A 17,391-nucleotide genomic window follows, 5' to 3' on the forward strand; every position below is an offset into this window, starting at 1 on the left:
TTGAATGTTGGGTCAGAAAGGCAGAAGGGCCTCCCGGCCTTTTATGGCATGAATTTCTTTGCCTTCATCCTTGGAATGATGTGCATGTCTCTAATATCATCGTGCTGGAGCAGCCAGCATAAGTAACGCTCTGAACCCATCCCCCATCCACTGGTGAGCAAAGGTGTGATTTGACGCATGTCAAGGTACCACTTGTAGGAGTCCTCAGGCACGGCATGGTGCCTAAGAGCCTCTTGCACCATCTCAGGGGTGGAGTGCCTTTCCCCAAGTCCAATGGTTTCACCCAGTCCCAGCAGGAGGTCAGCTGCTTTGGCTTTCTGCTTTCCCGAGCCATCAACATATGCCTGGTAGAATGGTACCCCCATGTGGTCCATCTCTGTCAGCCAAACAGCAGTCCCGTACTTCTCAATCAGAACACGCTCACCTTTGCGTGTCAGCTTCCTGCCAAATTGGGGCTCCCCATCTTGTACCCACTCGAAGCAGTCCTCAGAGGGCATCATGGTTATGGCCTGCTCGAGAGTGACTTGTGGAAGAGCTGTCTGACCATCCAACTTCTTCAGCAAGGCCTCGGCATGGGACAGGGTCCCAGCTGAATTAAGAATCATGTTTGAATGCATCTTAAGCAGAGCACGTGTGATGTGGGTTATATAGCCCTCAGCCACTTTCATGGCAGCGTCCATGTCTCCCAGCAGCTCACATTCTACATGGTAGAACTGGTTCAGGTGGGTGGCGTCGGGGTCCTCCCCCCGGAAACTGGGAGATATGTAATAGGTTCCTGGCAAGTCCTCTTGAAAGCGTAAGAAGTACTCCAGCACAAACTGCATGGAGTCGGCCAAGTACACATTCTGCCCCAGCACATTGACGCATACGGGTTCAGAGTCAGACCCCAGGCCCATGGGTGAGGAGATGGTGTCAGTTGTGAGGGGCGTCAAGGCGTACGCATACTGTCGGATGTTATGAAAGTATTCCACAGTTTCGTGGAAGAGACTATTCTGGATTTGGAAGAGGTTGCGGTACCACTGGCTCTTCATGGCAAGCGCTGCATGGTCTTGGGGACTCTTCCAGGAGTGAGGTGGTTTGCATTGTGTGATTTTTGTCTGCATCTCTCTTAGTTTCTCAGGGCTAGCAGGAGGGCCATTGACAGAAGATACGTATCCAGGGTATGTGGGGAAAAACTGGAGGGGTGATGTGGCAGGTGAGTTTGCGGGTGGAGGGTGTAAAGGAATTAACTTGACATGGGCGTAGTCAACCTCAAAGCCTTCAAAGATTAGCGCTACACCTTTAACACCGAAGGCATTTTCCAACAGCTGAGCCACCTTATAGGTAGCCAGGACCAATGCCTTGTAGTCAGCCTTCTCCAGACCAAATATGTCACTGGACAGTGGACGACGGGGCACTAAAACAGTGAAACCTGGTGTGTTAGGGTAAGGTGTAAGGAAGGCCACATGCTCACCATCTTCCCACACCCTCCAGTGTTTTTCTTTTCCGAGCACAATGCGGGAGAACACACTGTCATGGGATGGATCCCCTAGGAAAGTGTAGCTAGTGGGTGCTTTGGGTTCTGGAAGTTGAGCCTGAATTTTGGCCTGGATCTTCTCCAGCTCCGCATCACCCCAGATTGGGCCATTCTTAGAGGTGCAGTACCCAGGGTCATAAGGCTGGAATTCTTCCTCTTCAGCCACGTGGGGTCTCCACTTAGAGTCCAATCCATGCAGTGGCAACACTCTGACATGTGCTGGCTGCTCTGGATCTGGCTTGGATACTAAGGCACAGCGCACAATGCCCAATTTCTCACAAAGAAGATTTGCAACATCCCGTGCCCCCAGAAGAAGCGTCATGAAATCATGCTCAGATAGCTGAAAGATGCTGTCGGATCCACTGTGACATTTCTGTGTTACAATGGTTGCTCCTGGGGTCCACGGTTCAGAGTGTAAGTGAGCCACCAGCTTCTTTGTCTCCCAGATCACATTAGAATAACTCTTCAAGGGCCTGACAACCTCAGCCTTTGCAATGCCATCAATCACAGATCCAGTGAGCATCACTCCAGCATTTACTTCAATCACTGCCTCACCCTTTGCATCAACAGCAATGATTCCTGCACAGACGCCATCCAGGTTCTCAGATAGAACCTCCCGGCAAGCCTCTTTTAGGCTATAACCTTTGTAATGGTAAAGACTGGCAACTCTGTGAGAGACTGTATGCCTCAGAAAGACATCTCCATTACCAGAGCAGGTAACAGCAATTTTCTTGTCAGCATATATCCCTGCCCCCACTACTGCCGTGTCCCCTACTCTGCCTTTTCGCTTGCCTACCATCCCACCTGTGGACGTTGCAGCAGCTAGCTTTCCCCAGCAGTCCAGGGCGACAGCTCCTACAGTTTGTGGATGGTTGTTCTTGGAGGCATTGCCATGACTACTCATCACTTCCCACTCCTTCCAGCGCAAATGTGTGTGGAAGTACTGGGCCTCCATTGGCTTCTCCTTCACTTCCAGCCCTTCCAAGAACTCTTCAGCTCCCTCTCCAATGAGTAGGGTGTGTCCACTTTTTTCCATGACCTGACGAGCTGCCTTCACTGGATTCTTCACAGTCTGCAGGCAGGCCACTGATCCAGAACTCATCCCATCGCCATCCACTATCGTTGCCTCCATTTCTTGTTTCCCTTCCAGGTTGAACACAGACCCCTTGCCGGCATTGAACAGGAAACAGTCTTCGAGGGCAGCCACACACTTCTGCACTGCATCGAGGCTGCTGCCTCCGCCCATCAGCTCTTGTGCTCCAATGGACAGAGCTGTCTGCAAGGAGAACTCAACCACATCGATGACCTTCTGATTCAGCAGCATGTCTTCGCCCGCCCCGCCATGGACCAACAGAGTGAAATCTGAATTCTGAGACGAGTTGGCGTTGGAGTTGGTTTGGCGCTCTTTGCCATTGACTCTCACTTCTTCTCCTTCCCGCAACAGGCATTCCACAGCTCCCATTTGCCCAGCAATGCCATATCTCAAGGCCAGAAGCATCACCATGTTCAGGCTGTCATTTAGAGACTGTTGCAGGTGCTTTAACAGCTTGGCAAAACTACCTTTCCCATTGAGCAACATGCGAACTCGGTCTCTCCTCCCGAGGTAAGTGACAGCTAGTTGGTCACGGGCATACACATTCCCCACTGCACATTCCACCCCTTCCATTAAATCCTTTCCCGTGAGGTAGATGGAGGGTGCGCCAAAGGGTTCCAGGAACATTTTGACTGGGTTGTCTTGGCCTAAGCCCCAACGCAGCGCTGCTATATGAGGACCCACTCCTTGACCAGTCTTGGTGATTTTGATAAGACTCTTGTGCTCCAGGAAGGCTAAGTGGAAGAGGCGGAAGAGGTCCTTTGTGAATTGAGGGGAATCTTTTTTTTCACTGGCAAAGGACATCAGAGCTTCCACAAGCTGGCGGGATCGTGTGCTGAAGGAGTACGTCGGGTCACAGCGGCCATGTTTGTAGTGGCGCATGTGAGTGGGTGTGACCACAATGAGGCTTGCAGCTGAGTCTCCTAGGGCCTGCTTCAGGGCAAGTTGTAAAGAGAAGGTGATCCAGGCGTCAAATAATCCCCTGTGAGCCCGAAGTGTGGTGAAGATGTCTGGGTAGGAGAAGAACTCAAAAGTGGTGATGGGATGAGTGGCTTGCAGAGTGGGACCAAGGGCGGTGGGAGCCGCCATTGTTATGCCTTTAAGAGGGAAATTCAGTGGCTTCAGAGGTGAGGCGCCGCCATTTTTCGTGGTGGGTGATGCGGTGGTCTGACCCTGCAGCTGACCTGGGTCAAAGTTGAGAGATTCAGAGAGATGCCACACGCTTTCCGCCACCAGTCCAGCCACCATGCCATCCAGAGCACAGTGTTCAAACACCATGCCTGCTGTGCTATCCTGGAATACCACCAAATTCACCACCTAAAAGACAATATGCGGAAGAGAATGCAACATGATTAGCAATATTAAATTAGCCTTGCTACAGCTACGCCATGTATATGATGCAGTTACGATTCAGTGTAATGCCCATCTATAAATATATTATTCAATATAGATGTTCCACTGATTGAACACAGATTCGTCAATTTTGTATTGGATGGAATTTCATCACTCATCTTGTAGTTTCACACCTCACTTTAATTAATAACCTGTAATCAAACATATGGTAATAGGGATCTCAATACTCTAAATCATCTCCTTTCAGTGAGTTACCTTCTTTTGTGAATTGCTTGGTTTTTTGTTCTTGCCTTTTTTATATCAAACACTGTTCTTTTCTTCACATTGTGCTGATGTGAGTAATAATGCTAGATATTTGTTTTGTCATTTTATTTTTATCAATGGAAAATTTTGATGCTTGTTTTTTAAGCTTTGTGAGGTGGTATGTCTGGTTTCATACCCTGCTCAGTTATCCAGCTAGTATTTCACTCAGATATTTGTACAATATCGCTGCGGTTCTACTGTATAAATGTTTTAGGTACAGTTATAGCTATCATCTTGGGAGCTGTCATGTGACCCTATATAACTGAAACATCAGTAGCAGGCGACATGTGTCCCATCCAGAAAAACGAATGTACCTTATCGTAATATCTCAGGCATCGGCCATCTCCTCCCCCCAGCCTCACGGCGTTGAGGGTCTCTGCCAGGTCCGCTGGTGGGCAGCAGTCCTCCAGACAGAGGGTCAGTATAGCACTCTCCATCAGCCCCAGAGATGCGGCAGCAGCTCCCCCTGCCTGCAGGATCTGCTCCCTCAGGGCAGACCAGGCCTGGCGCTGGAGGGCGGACAGGCTGCAGATAGGGGTGGGGTCTTGTTCTGGGCCCGCGGCTGGTCGGCTAGCCAACTCCCGAACCTGACTGTAGATGTCAAGGAAAGGCAGTGGAGAGGGAAGAGATCCCGGGGAGGGCCGGTGTAGAATTTGGATGGGAAATACCCCCCCAATACAAAGCACGATAGCGTGGAGGCTGTCCGGGTATACCTGGAAAGGGAACAGTTGGTCAAGGAAGAGAGTACAGCGTCCCTTTATAAAAAATAAAAAAAACGAAATATAGCCGCAAGCAGTGATGTTGGGATCCAAGCACAAAGGGTGGGCTGTAGCGCAAATCTAACCCAAATACCATCCATAACGACGTTGTTGTGCATTGGATGTAAGGGTAATACATTTGGGTATCATCCTCTGAAGTCAATCCAAATGTAGGGTCATAAGCATAATTTGGGTGTGATCAGGCATTTTGGCACTCTGGCTATGGTTGGACATTCCAAATTTAGTTTTTCGGCGCAGTAAAGGGGTGAAAACTCCTAGCTAAAACAATAGGGGGCCTAATTATAATATTTCATTCACGATGAATGAAATGAATGATCACCTGTGTCTGATAACTGGTAACAGCAAATAAAATAGGCAGCAAGTTCCTCATTATTATAATAATAATAATAATTATTAGTAGTATATAAGTGATATTAAGAACTCCACATGATAGTCAGCAGACAGAAAGCAAAGCTCACCTTTAGCTGGTCGTGAGTTTGACCCGGGAGGCGGCTGGCGGCGAATACCTCCGACTGCTGGGTGCGCTCGGTGGCCCCCTCGCCCTCCACCAGCCACGGCTGGCTGTGGAGCTTCCCCGCGGCCCACAGGAGGGCGGCCGCCCGCTCCAGCTGCCCGGCTCCTCTCTGGGCCCGGGAAGGGAGCAGGACCGCGGGCATGGCGGTGGAGGTGGGGAGCGGGTCGGGCGAGCTCAGCAGCCGGCTCTTAAACTGCTCGGTGACCCAGTTTTCCCGCCCCGCCGCCGCGGCCGTCAGACGGCGGTGGGCCTCTCGCAGGTCCTCCTTCCGCTGGCCGAGGGCGTCTTCGTACTGCAGGTATTTCTCCGGGCCCAGGGTGAGCTGGAGGACGCGGCCCACCTCCCGCAGGGTCACCTCCAAATCCGGAATGGGGTAGTCGAGCAGCGCCATCCTACGCATTGAAAAGTTAACACATCGCATCTGCACAAGCACAGCGCAGTGCTGAGGAAATAATACCGTCTGGCGGGGAGATTTTTGTATGACTGATTATTCTTCGCCTCGACCCAAGAATAAAGCTAAGAATAAAATTAAATGAATTATGACCACTTATGAAAACTATATTGATCAATTGTGGGCCTTCAATAGTCATATCGTAGGAGAAGGGAATATAATTACAGCATACTGCACAGTACAGAGTGTAAGAAACCAATGCCAAAGCCAATATCATGAGGGTAACAATGCAGAAGTGTAGTTTTTAGTAAGTGCAAATGATTCCCATTATCCACAATAGTCTCAGCACTGTCCCAGCACTGTCCCGGTGTTCTAAATTAAATTTACTTATTACCCGTCCCATGAACACAGATTTATAAATGGCTCAAAAGGCCTTTTGTGGGATAAATGCAATGACATGAACGGAATTTAACGAAAGGTGACAAGTTAGCAACTGACTTAGTAATACAATATCACTCATCCTGTTCACTTGTTCCATTGTCTGGCCGCTTTAGATTAACCCTTCAATTGGTCATCTTTATTTCACGTTATCTGTATTTGTTGTTGAATATGGATTATGCAGTGTGGTGTGTGTGAAGGGGTTGCGTGTGTGCAGCGACCCTCCCAACGCCTTTAAAATTCCTGCCCAGCCGCCAGGGCCGTGGATCAGGACCCAGCACAGGAACGCCGATGCCTGAAGAGCACCAGTGTAGGAATTTGCCGTGTAGCACGCCACAGCGGAATTAACATACCAGCAACTCTCGCTATGTGTTGGGCTGCGACGTGCGCCATCAACCGGGTCGGAGCGGGCGGGCAGCACAGACGGGAACGGCAGACCGTGCTACGTAGCTCTGCTTGATCGTCACTGACACACCCGACAGCGCTTCTCCTGCCACCCTAGTACGCGGCGAGTCACCAAATGACTAAACGGGCACAGAATCCGTGACGAAAGTGCCACCTAGCCAGTGCGGCAGCGAGCTGCACATTAAAAAATAGAGCCCGTAATGTCTGTCTGAACTGGTTTGTTTTAGTGCTGTGGCTCTCCTAAGGAAATCCTTGTAGCCATCGTCTGGCTGTGTGTGTACAAATACAGTTTACACCCTGTTAATACCCTCCCAAGTAGCCTAACTTGCACGTCTTTGGACTGGGGGAGGAAACCCACGCCGGCACAGGGAGAAAGGCCACAATCCCCGCCACAATTCGCTGTGTTATCCACTGCCCGTCCTTGTGAGCATTACAACAATGCCTTCCCTCGAACTCTGCTGGTTGCCAGAGCTTGGACATTTTCTACATTTAGTTAAATGCACCTGCTCACCCTTACAGTAGTGGGTGAGTGTAATATTGTACATATGCAGCACATTCTTGTAAAGCATCGTCTTGTATATATGTACCTTATATATCATTCTTCATATTATGTTTACACATTGCGTAAAAGGCTGGTTTAGCCTTTGACGCAATGTCGGGCTATAACATTTTATTTGTGTCAAAGTGTTATCGGGAGAGGTGAAGCCTCTGCGTATCAGTTCGCCTTAAGTGTTAAATGTCAATTGCATGTAAATGGTTGGCATTTATAGAGCGCCTTTATCCAAAGCACTGTACAATTGATGCTTCTCATTTACCCATTCATACACACACTCACACACCAACGGCGATTGCCTGCCGTGCAAGGCACCAACCAGCATGTAGTATTGTTTCAACTCGCTTTGATAGCAATGTCAAACAAACCCATGTCATTGCATCATAATTTACCTTGATGTGATTTTAACCCTCTTATGATGCTTCTCATTTACCCATTCATACACACACTCACACACCAACGGCGATTGCCTGCCATGCAAGGCACCAACCAGCATGTAGTATTGTTTCAACTCGCTTTGATAGCAATGTCAAACAAACCCATGTCATTGCATTATCATTTACCTTGATGTGATTTTAACCCTCATATTATGTTAAGATTTTATGACCACTTTTATGTTTGGGGTCAAATTTGACCTCAACAGTTTGAATTGACACAAAATTATTGGTATAGAATTATTGTTGCCTACTTCTCCCAAATGACTGGCCTTTCATCCATAAATATGAAAGATCTCATGTTAGAGCCTGAGGTAAGTGAAAGTTTGACACCTGTATGGGAAAGTGCCACCAGAATCATCCAGAAAGAAATCAAAATGGTTGTATATTTTCTTACATATACAGCAAGCCCCACACAACACATTTGTATGTAAAGTTTGTACAGGACATAGCATTACATTTATTTCATGTCTATTGTTTAATCCCACCAAATGAGAAAATTAGAAAAATCATACAGTATCAAGACTAAAAAAAAAGGTTCACAGTTTTTTAAGAGATGTCAAACACTGAATGGGGTCAAATAGACCTCAAAGATAATATAAAGGTTAAAATACATACATATATTCAAAATGTTCAGATAAATACATAATCTGAAACCAGTTAGCCAAGTAACCTAAATTATTCAAATTCCCTGTAGTACTTGGCACGTACAATCTATTTAGCTGCACTTTCTGTTATTATAATAAACTTCCAAAACACACTAAACTAATATGTCAGTTTACTTTCACATAATGAATTTAAACATTGTGACAAATAAAATCTATGCCACTCTCGATGTGGTAGTCAGTTACTTGAACAAACCCGTGAAGCGTGTGGACAAAAAAATATGCACTCACCTCAGCATCGAGAGCACACCCAGATATGGACAGTCCTGAAAGCTCAGAGACGGTTTGATGCGACACAGCTCGCTCTGGACTGACAAACAGGAGAGCGCTCTAATATGTACCAAGTGATTTCAATTAAGGAAGTACATTTCCCCCACCCTATTGCTGTCTCTCTCCACATTAATATAGAACAGGCTGCCTCTCTCGGGCAAAATTCCTCCCCGGGCTTTGTCTGAATGGTCATTTGTAACTTGGCGAATACCTCAATTAGCTTCTCGCGAGTAATTATTGATTACGGAAGCATTGTGGACCTTCTGGCATTCAAAAATGTGATCTGTGCTAGAAGAAAAGCAGGCCTCCAACATAATTTATTTCTTTCTATATTTATTTTATTTGATTAATTTTATTTTTTCACGAGCATGTTTCTCAGCTTAATAAGACACTTAAATGAGTATATGTGAGTTTTCCTTTTGTAGGAAAAATTCACAGAACAAGAAGAGCAAGCTGGTTCCTCCAAAACTCTTAAAGCTTCCTGCCAAAAGTATACCAATATGTATGCGGCCTATAATCAATATATATCACATATATGCTGCCTATTACTCATGTAATCAATATGTAATCCAACGAACCTATATCATTCGTTACAGATGAGCATATGGAAACGCAAGAAACCACCATTAATCAAATATTAAAGTATGATTGAGTATGCCTGTATATTTTCAAACTGATTAACTGCTCATTTGTGCTAGAAGTACACAGGATGGCAGGGCAGGATTATCTTTGTCAAGGAAAGTTTGCAGAACAAGGAGTCTTGTATGCCTGTGCAATGTGATAAGGACATCAATATGACAAAGACATCAATGTGATGAGAACATCACTGTGACAAGAGAATGTTTATTTTTAAGAACAGCTTACAAAGCAAAATGCCTTGTATGCCTGTACAGTGTGATAGGGACATCAATATGACAAAGACATCAATGTGATAAGAACATCACTGTGACAAGAGTTATTTTTAAGCTTACAAAAAATAAATGCTGCCTATTTGTGACAACATTTATTTTTAAATTAGAGATTGGACTTTGAATTCTGTCGTTTCCTAGACACAACGCTTTTTGTTTCATTAATTTATTTATTCATTCATGTTTTATTTGATGTACTTAATCATGATTAAGATTGGATGACTTGGAAAAAGAATATCCCATGGACAAAGCTGAATAAGCCTTGCTTTGCCATGTAATTGTATTACTGGCGGGGTACAATATGACAGCTGTCTAATGGCAATTTCAAAATGGCACTGCATCCCTTCTTTCAGAAACCTGATTACTTGCATTCTGCCATCCTTTATGTTGGTCTAGACACCCATGCGCAGGTTGTCGACAATTAGCTGCTCAGTTCTTAATAGTATGTATTGTTTTGTATTGTCTGTAGACATTCTCGATTTGTGGTCACGGTTTCTCCAGTCAGGAGGCGTTCGTCATATCAGAAGCATGCAATGGTTAACTTAGGTCTTAGGCCCTCGCCGAGACAAAGGGGCTACCGAGACAAAGGGGCAAAAGTGCAGAATTCCCCCCATCGCCTTAAGTGCAGAATTCCCTCATCGCCTTATGTGGGGAAATAGAAACTGTGAAAAAATTATTGTTGTTGTATTTTCAATATAAGTCAAAAACTGGTAGAAATACTCCTTTTATATGAGACCAAGTGATGCAACAGGGACAGAGAGGAGAAAGAAGCATCTGGACATAATCAGAACGGTATAACACATATATGATTGATCAAAGCATTTAACATTAGCCACAATATTAAAACTTCACATATTAGGGTCATATCTGATCTGATCGTATCTGGTTGCTTGAGGGATACAAGTCTAGTGGGTACAGTGTCCAAGGAACAAGTGGAAAACGTCATGTGTGCAACTAGGCACATCTCAAAATGAGCCTCATTATTGAAGTCACAAAGAATCACAATTTTGGCAAATTTCAAAAGTGCCAAAAAGCTAATTCCAAAAGGGAAGAATATTTTGGTTTTGGAGGTCTGCAGACTACCACAAAGAACACGAGTACCCTTGCACAGTAAAGGAAAGTACCCCAAAAGAATAAGAATAATTAAATAAGATGAATCATAACAATTAAATCATTTGCAGGGAAGTAGTATTCCAAAAATGAAAGGCTAAAACTGAAATAAAAACACGACATTTAAACTTGTGTTTAATTTAAATTTAACCCTCCTATTATGTCTGGGGTCAATTTGACATCTCTTAAAAAGCAGTTAACCCTTTTTAATATTGATACTGTATGATCTTTCTAATTTTCTAGTGTGATAATTAGAAAATTAAATTAAATAGTAAAAATGTAATAGACATAATGCTACGCAAAAGTCCTTTGCATACACGTGTGTTGTGCAGTGTTATTTTGACCGTCTGTAACTGTTTAAAATGTAAGAATATATACAACCATTTTTATTTTTTCTCAGATTTCTTTGTGAATGGTTCTGGTGGCACTTTCCCAAGCAGGTTCCAAACTTTCACTTACTGTTCCTCAGACTCTAAAATGAGAAGTTTCTCACATATTTTTCATATTTATGGATAAAATGCTAGTCATTTGGGAGACAATAAGAAGGCAACACACTTCATATCAAACTGTTTCTATTACAATATTTTTTGGTGTGTGTATTTATTTCAACTGTTGGGCTCAATTTAACACCAAATGTAAAACCTGTCATAAAATCTTAACATAGTAGGATTCATGGTTAATTGTTATTATTTTATGGACTCATTCCTCTGTCATTCTTTGGTATTTAGTGTAACTTGTTTTTGGAAGAGACAGATAGTTCAGCATCTATGGACAGTTTATCAACAATAAATATATATACATCTGTGAAATATTTGGAATGCCTCTTTCTCCTCTGTCCCAGAACTCCCCAAGCATAGTGCAGTTGTGTGTCCCTAATTATTCATTAAGAGTAAAATTAATCAAATTGGCGGCACGGATGGTGCAGTGGGTAGCACTGCCGCCTCACAGCAAGGAGGTCCTGGGTTCGAATCCCCGTCGGCCGGGGCCTCTCTGTGCGGAGTTTGCATGTTCTCCTCCGGGTACTCCGGTTTCCTCCCACAGTCCACAGACATGCAGGTTAGACTGATTGGAGTGTCCAAATTGCCCATAGGTATGAGTGTGTGAGTGAATGGTGTGTGTGCCCTGCGATGGACTGGTGACCTGTCCAGGGTGTATTCCTGCCTTTCGCCCAATGTATGTCCCCCGGCGACCCTGTTCAGGATAAGTGGGTTAAGATAATGGATGGATGGATGGATTAATCAAATTTCTGTGCAATACATTGTTAGAAGAAAACAGGATTCTCCTTTTAGCACGTATATCCTATTTGTGTCAAAAGTACTTGAATGTGTTGTGGCAGCCCAACTTCAAACTCACCTGGATTCAAATAACCTCCATGAACCCTTCCAATCTGGCTTCTGACCAAAACATAGTACAGAGACTGCCCTTGTCAAGATCACAAACGACCTCCTCCGTGCTGCAGACTCTGGACTTCTCACCATCCTCATCCTCCTCCACCTCAGCGCTGCTTTTGACACCATCTCCCACCCACTCCTTCTGGAGCGCCTGGCAACCCTGGGGGTCAAGGGTACTATCCTAGCCTGGCTAACATCCTACCTGACGGGGAGACAACAGTTTGTCAAGCTAAAACACCATAGGTCCAGGTCAGCTGCAGTTACCCACGGTGTCCCTCAGGGGTCAGTGCTTGGTCCATTATTTTTATCATGTTCTACCATCACATCAACTTCCACTGTTATGCAGACGATACGCAACCCCCCCCCCCCCCCCCCCCCCCGTTCCTCCTCAGCTGTCTTCATGACATTAAAACCTGGATGACTACAAACCTCCTTCAACTCAATGGTAATAAAACTGAAATCATGCTCATTGGTTCAAATCCACATTGTCCAAAACACCCAGCTTCCTGACAACCATTGATGGTTTCCCTGTCCCCCTGTCAACACAAGTCAGAAGCCTTGCCATCATCCTGGACAATACTTTATCCTTTGGTCCCCACATAAAAAACATCTCAAGGACTGCTTTTTTTCACTTACGCAATATCTCCCGACTCCGCCCCTCACTCTCCCACACCTGTGTTGAAACTCTAATCAATGCCTTTGTCACCTCCCGGCTGGATTACTGCAACAGCATCCTCTCAGGACTCCCCACCAAACTCACCAACAAACTTCAAATTATACAAAATTCTGCTGCCCGAATCCTCACCCGCACAAAATCTCATGACCACATCACACCCATCCTCACTCAGCTACACTGGTTACCAGTTCAACAGTGCATTGATTTCAAGATCCTCCTACTCACATACAAGGCTTTGAACACCCTTGCACCCCCCTATCTCTCTGACCTTCTTCACGACTACACCCCAACTCGCACTCTCCGCTCCTCCTCAGCTGGCCTCCTGTCTATCTCCACCACCCGACTCTCTACTATGGGTGCTCGAGCATTCAGTTCTACAGCACCCAGGCTCTGGAACTCTCTGCCCATACACATCCACCATACAGAGTCACTGTCATCTTTCAAAAAACTTCTCAAAACTCATCTGTTTACTCTTGCATACCCCTGACTGTTTCCTTCCCTTACATGTTCTTGTGTCTATCTCTGTCTGCTGTCTGTTTGTTTGATATGAATTGTATGTTCATTGGATATGTTGCATGTTTTTACCATGTTTATTTTGTATTTTGCCCAATGTAAGGTGACCTTGAGTGTCTAGAAAGGTGCCACTTCAAATAAAATGTATTATTATTATTATTATTATTGTTCATCCGAAATTCATTTCAGCTTTTGCTGAGCCTGCATTAGATAAACAGATGCATTTTGCTTTCCACAAAACTGTGATTACTGTACTGATGGGCATCGGCCAATTTCTCCATCTGGAGGGGAATTTTACTTTTTTTTCTAAGAATAGAGAAGATTCTGTGGTATGACACCCTGGTTCAATTTTCCTTTTTCTTTTTTTCTTTTTTCATTGCCCAGAATAAAAACCCCATTCATTATGACCAATCATAACCACTCTCAGCTGACAGGATGTCTTCTCAGTCTTATGAGTAACATACTACTGATATCCCAACACTCCACAGTTCTTCAGGATGGGATCGTGAACGTCGATATGGGGTCAATATGGGGTCACTTGTCAGAAGTTTGGGAACCCGTGTTCTGCAAGCACAAAACCGACAACTCTGCAAACCAACCCAACAGCTGCCACTGAAATGCATTATACCTGTAATGGAACAAACGATGAAATAGCCTAATGATTATCCTCGATAAGCAATATACAATAAACAAATTTTATTACTCCATCACCATTTACATAACACTGCGGGAAAAAATGTTTGAAAAAAAAAACTTCTATTTCTTCTTAAATGTAACCAAACTGAAGAGAAAACCAGTACAGTGCAATACTGGATTTACAGTAGCAATACAGTATGCCCTATAGGGTGCAGTCAAGTCCACTCTGCTACTGCTCGCTGAATAGTTGCATAACTTCACCTAGCAAAATTCCAAGTTGGCATGTGTGGCTTATTAGGCTAAATATGCTTTTTCAATAATAAACATTCAATGTGGGTAGGCTATATTAGCGTATATTAACAGTGCGGCTGTAAATACATTAAAGCAGCTGTGCTTTTTTGTATACGGTAGTTTATTTTGAAAAGTATCCGCACTCAGTGACGTAGCTTTGCACCGGATGTAGTTTTATCCAAGTGGGGAGCCATTTATTTCCGGGTGGTTTCTCTTGACCCCGCCGTGAGGGGAATTGCAGCTGTTGTTGCACATGAAAGGATACGTTTTTAGATAGTTTCATTAATGTAAGTCGCTGTGTCTTTTTGGAATACATAGATGTGGTCGCTACATCTGTTTATGACTTGTGTTTTAATATGTTTTGTGCCGGCAGTATCTGTCCCTGGGAGAGTAAGGTCATAGAATCAGTCGTCTTGCTCGTACGCAGGTTATCGCTTTCTAATTTTGTTTCTCCTTCATTCAGGTAACGTTAGAGGATTTCTGACATAATATCGAACGGTTGTAACTGTCTGCACAACCAGACTGAATACTTGCGGAACGTGCACCATCAAACGTCGTTGGTTTGGGCTGTAGTTTTACTGTAGCTAACGTTACCTTCATGCGTTGAGTCAAGGCCTGCCTTAATCAGAAGCCAAACGTTAGGTTATAGTTATGTGTCGTTTTGATGCACGTCTTTCGAGTCTGAACCATTTTTCCAACGACAGTTGTACTTGTATTTTACTTGGTAATGCATACTTGAATAACTTACTGCACTTACTAATATTGTTATTGCGAAATCAAAGTGAATCTTAGTGACGTTTCAACTAGTATTAGAAACCGTTTCACATTAAACTAGTTTTCATTACACGTTCTTTGTGACGTTAATCACACGAAACTATGTATGTGTGGGTGTATTCTACTGGCACTTGAAGTACAGTCTTAGATTTTCGTCAATACAGACACGATTGATAAACGCACTTGCCAGTGATCCTGTCATTTGCTCTCACCGCAGTTAAGAGTTGTTCTTATCTATAATTATCCAGGAGCCATTTGCCCCCTTATAATAACATAAGCATAGATTCAGTAACACCCAAACATTGCATTACTGGCATTTTGGCAGACGCTCTTATCCAGAGCGATGTACAGTTGCTTAGACTAAGCAGGAGACAGTCCTCCCCTGGAGCAATGCAGGGTTTAAGGGCCTTGCTCAAGGGCCCAACGGCTGTGCGGATCTGATTGTGGCTACACCAGGATTAGAACCACCGACCTTGCGTGTCCCGGCCATTTACCTTAACCACTACGCTACAGGCCGCCCCATACGAATACTTATATGTGGTTGAATACCAAATTCACCAAAGAACCGGTCTGCGCTGATATGGCCGAGCTCATCGTAAGTAATGCGCTGGTGTCTTGTCTGTGTGTGTGTGTAGCAGGTGAGAGGGACCACCTGCCGATGTGCGGTCCCTGATGGGCGGCTGGTCTCGGGGGGCGGTGCTGGAGCTGTACAGAGCGCTGCTCCGCGCAGGGCGCCACCTGCAGTACACCGACCGCAACTACTACCGGCGCGCAGTGGCGCGGGAGTTCCGGCGCTGCCAAGACCTGACCGCCTTGCAGGACAAGGAGGACGCGCTCAAGAGGGGCCAGTTCTTCCTCAACAGCCGGCTCGGGGGACTGGTCTAGGTGCCGTCATTGTTTCGACTATCTGCCGTCCCTCTAGGACTTTATAGAGTCTGGTCTTGGACCAATTTCAGGTAAGCAGGAAATGTCATTTTCTTTTTTAAGACCATTTCCTGCTTTCTCTCCATGGGTTGTTTTAAACTATATAAAAAAAAAAATAAAAAAAGAATAATAATAAAGTTAGTAAAATTTCCTTTTTAGAGTCTAATTGGTGCAGTGGGTAGCACTGCCGTCTCACGGCAAGGAGGTCCTGGGTTCGAATCCCCGTCGGCCGGGGCCTCTCTGTGCGGAGTTTGCATCTTCTCCCCGTGTCTGCGTGGGTTTCCTCCCACAGTCCAAAGACATGCACGTTAGGCTGATTGGAGAGTCTAAATTGCCTGTGGGTGTGAGTGTGTGAGTGAATGGTGTGTGTGCCCTGCGATAGAATGGCGACCTGTCCAGGGTGTATTCCTGCCTTTCGCCCAATGTATGTTGGGATAGGCTCCAGCCCCCCTGCGACCCTGATCAGGATAAGCGGGTTCAGATAATGGATGGATGGAGTCTAATTGAGATCACTTGGGCACTGCAAATGTCCACCTGATGGCCTTTTCCTTTTTGCATTTATGCAGTTGCTATTTCTGAGACATTAACGCAAGTTCCGATACGGAAAGTATGATGCATTCGTTACCATGTGCCACTCCTGCTCAATGAATTGAGGCCTACATGTATATCTATTGGAATGTATTTTGACACACCTCGAACCCAGTGCAGGTTGCGATGTCAGTATTTTATTATTTTAGTTGTCTGTCTGCTGTCTTATAAGCCAAAAATGGCTTCATGCATATGTTTAAATGCAAAATTATTGGAACAGTTGAACAGGTTGAAATGCAGACTGTCTGTGTTCACATCTATGTTGGGCGATTGTGTAGGAACTATGGCCCATTTTAGAAGAGCAAAAGAAATTGGACAAATGATCAATGGAGACGAGTGATCCAGTTTCAATGGCCACCATACATGGTCAAGCCATTACACTACCTCCACCATCCTTCACTGTGGGGATGGCCTGTAGCGTAGTGGTTAAGGTACATGGCACCTGCAAGGTCGGTGGTTCGATCCCCGGTGTAGCCACAATGAGATCAGCACAGCCATTGGGCCCTTGAGCAAGGCCCTTAACCCTGCATTGCTCCAGGGGAGGATTGTCTCCTGCTTAGTGTAATCAACTGTACATCGCTCTGGATAAGAGCGTCTGCCAAATGCCATTAATGTAATGTAATGTAATGGATGCTTTGGAACTTAAGCGGTTCCTTTCTTTCTCCACGTTCCTCTTTCCATCACTTTGGTACAGGGATACTCATCTGTCTTTCTTTAATGTTTTTTAATGTACTTGTTATTTATGTACTGGTGTGCATCTGCATGCTGGTGTGGCCTTCTTTTCATGGTAGTCATGACATATCTATGCCCACATCCTGGAGAGTGTTCTTGATCTGTTCGACAGTTGATGCACAATTTATAGTGTA

The 17,391-nt window shown here is 45.0% G+C and overlaps 2 protein-coding genes across 4 annotated transcripts in view; one reads left to right on the forward strand and one right to left on the reverse strand.

The window, feature by feature from the left end:
* The window catches only part of LOC133114291 (large ribosomal subunit protein uL3), a 294,631-nt gene that overhangs the window by 162,251 nt on the left and 114,989 nt on the right, over positions 1-17,391 (reverse strand). The window lies entirely within an intron of this gene.
* LOC133113960 (mitochondrial ribosome and complex I assembly factor AltMIEF1-like) lies at positions 14,411-15,898 on the forward strand. 3 transcript variants are annotated; one of them, XM_061223128.1, is made up of 2 exons: positions 14,411-14,526; positions 15,649-15,898. In XM_061223128.1, the coding sequence occupies exon 2, from the start codon at positions 15,686-15,688 to the stop codon at positions 15,896-15,898; it is 213 nt and encodes a 70-aa protein (XP_061079112.1). In that variant the 5' UTR covers positions 14,411-14,526; positions 15,649-15,685. The 3 variants fall into 3 exon arrangements, with proteins under 3 accessions (XP_061079112.1, XP_061079113.1, XP_061079114.1); XM_061223129.1 differs by having other exon boundaries at positions 14,453-14,526; positions 15,652-15,898; XM_061223130.1 differs by lacking the exon at positions 14,411-14,526 and adding an exon at positions 14,683-14,702 and having other exon boundaries at positions 15,652-15,898.

The sequence above is a fragment of the Conger conger genome, chromosome 16 (assembly GCF_963514075.1).
Source record: "Conger conger chromosome 16, fConCon1.1, whole genome shotgun sequence".
Classification (NCBI taxonomy): Eukaryota; Metazoa; Chordata; class Actinopteri; order Anguilliformes; family Congridae; genus Conger; species Conger conger.

What these genes read in the sequence shown, in the direction of transcription:
- LOC133113960 (XM_061223128.1), top strand. Translation starts at nt 15,686, where the DNA reads ATGGGCGGCTGGTCTCGGGGGGCGGTGCTGGAGCTGTACAGAGCGCTG.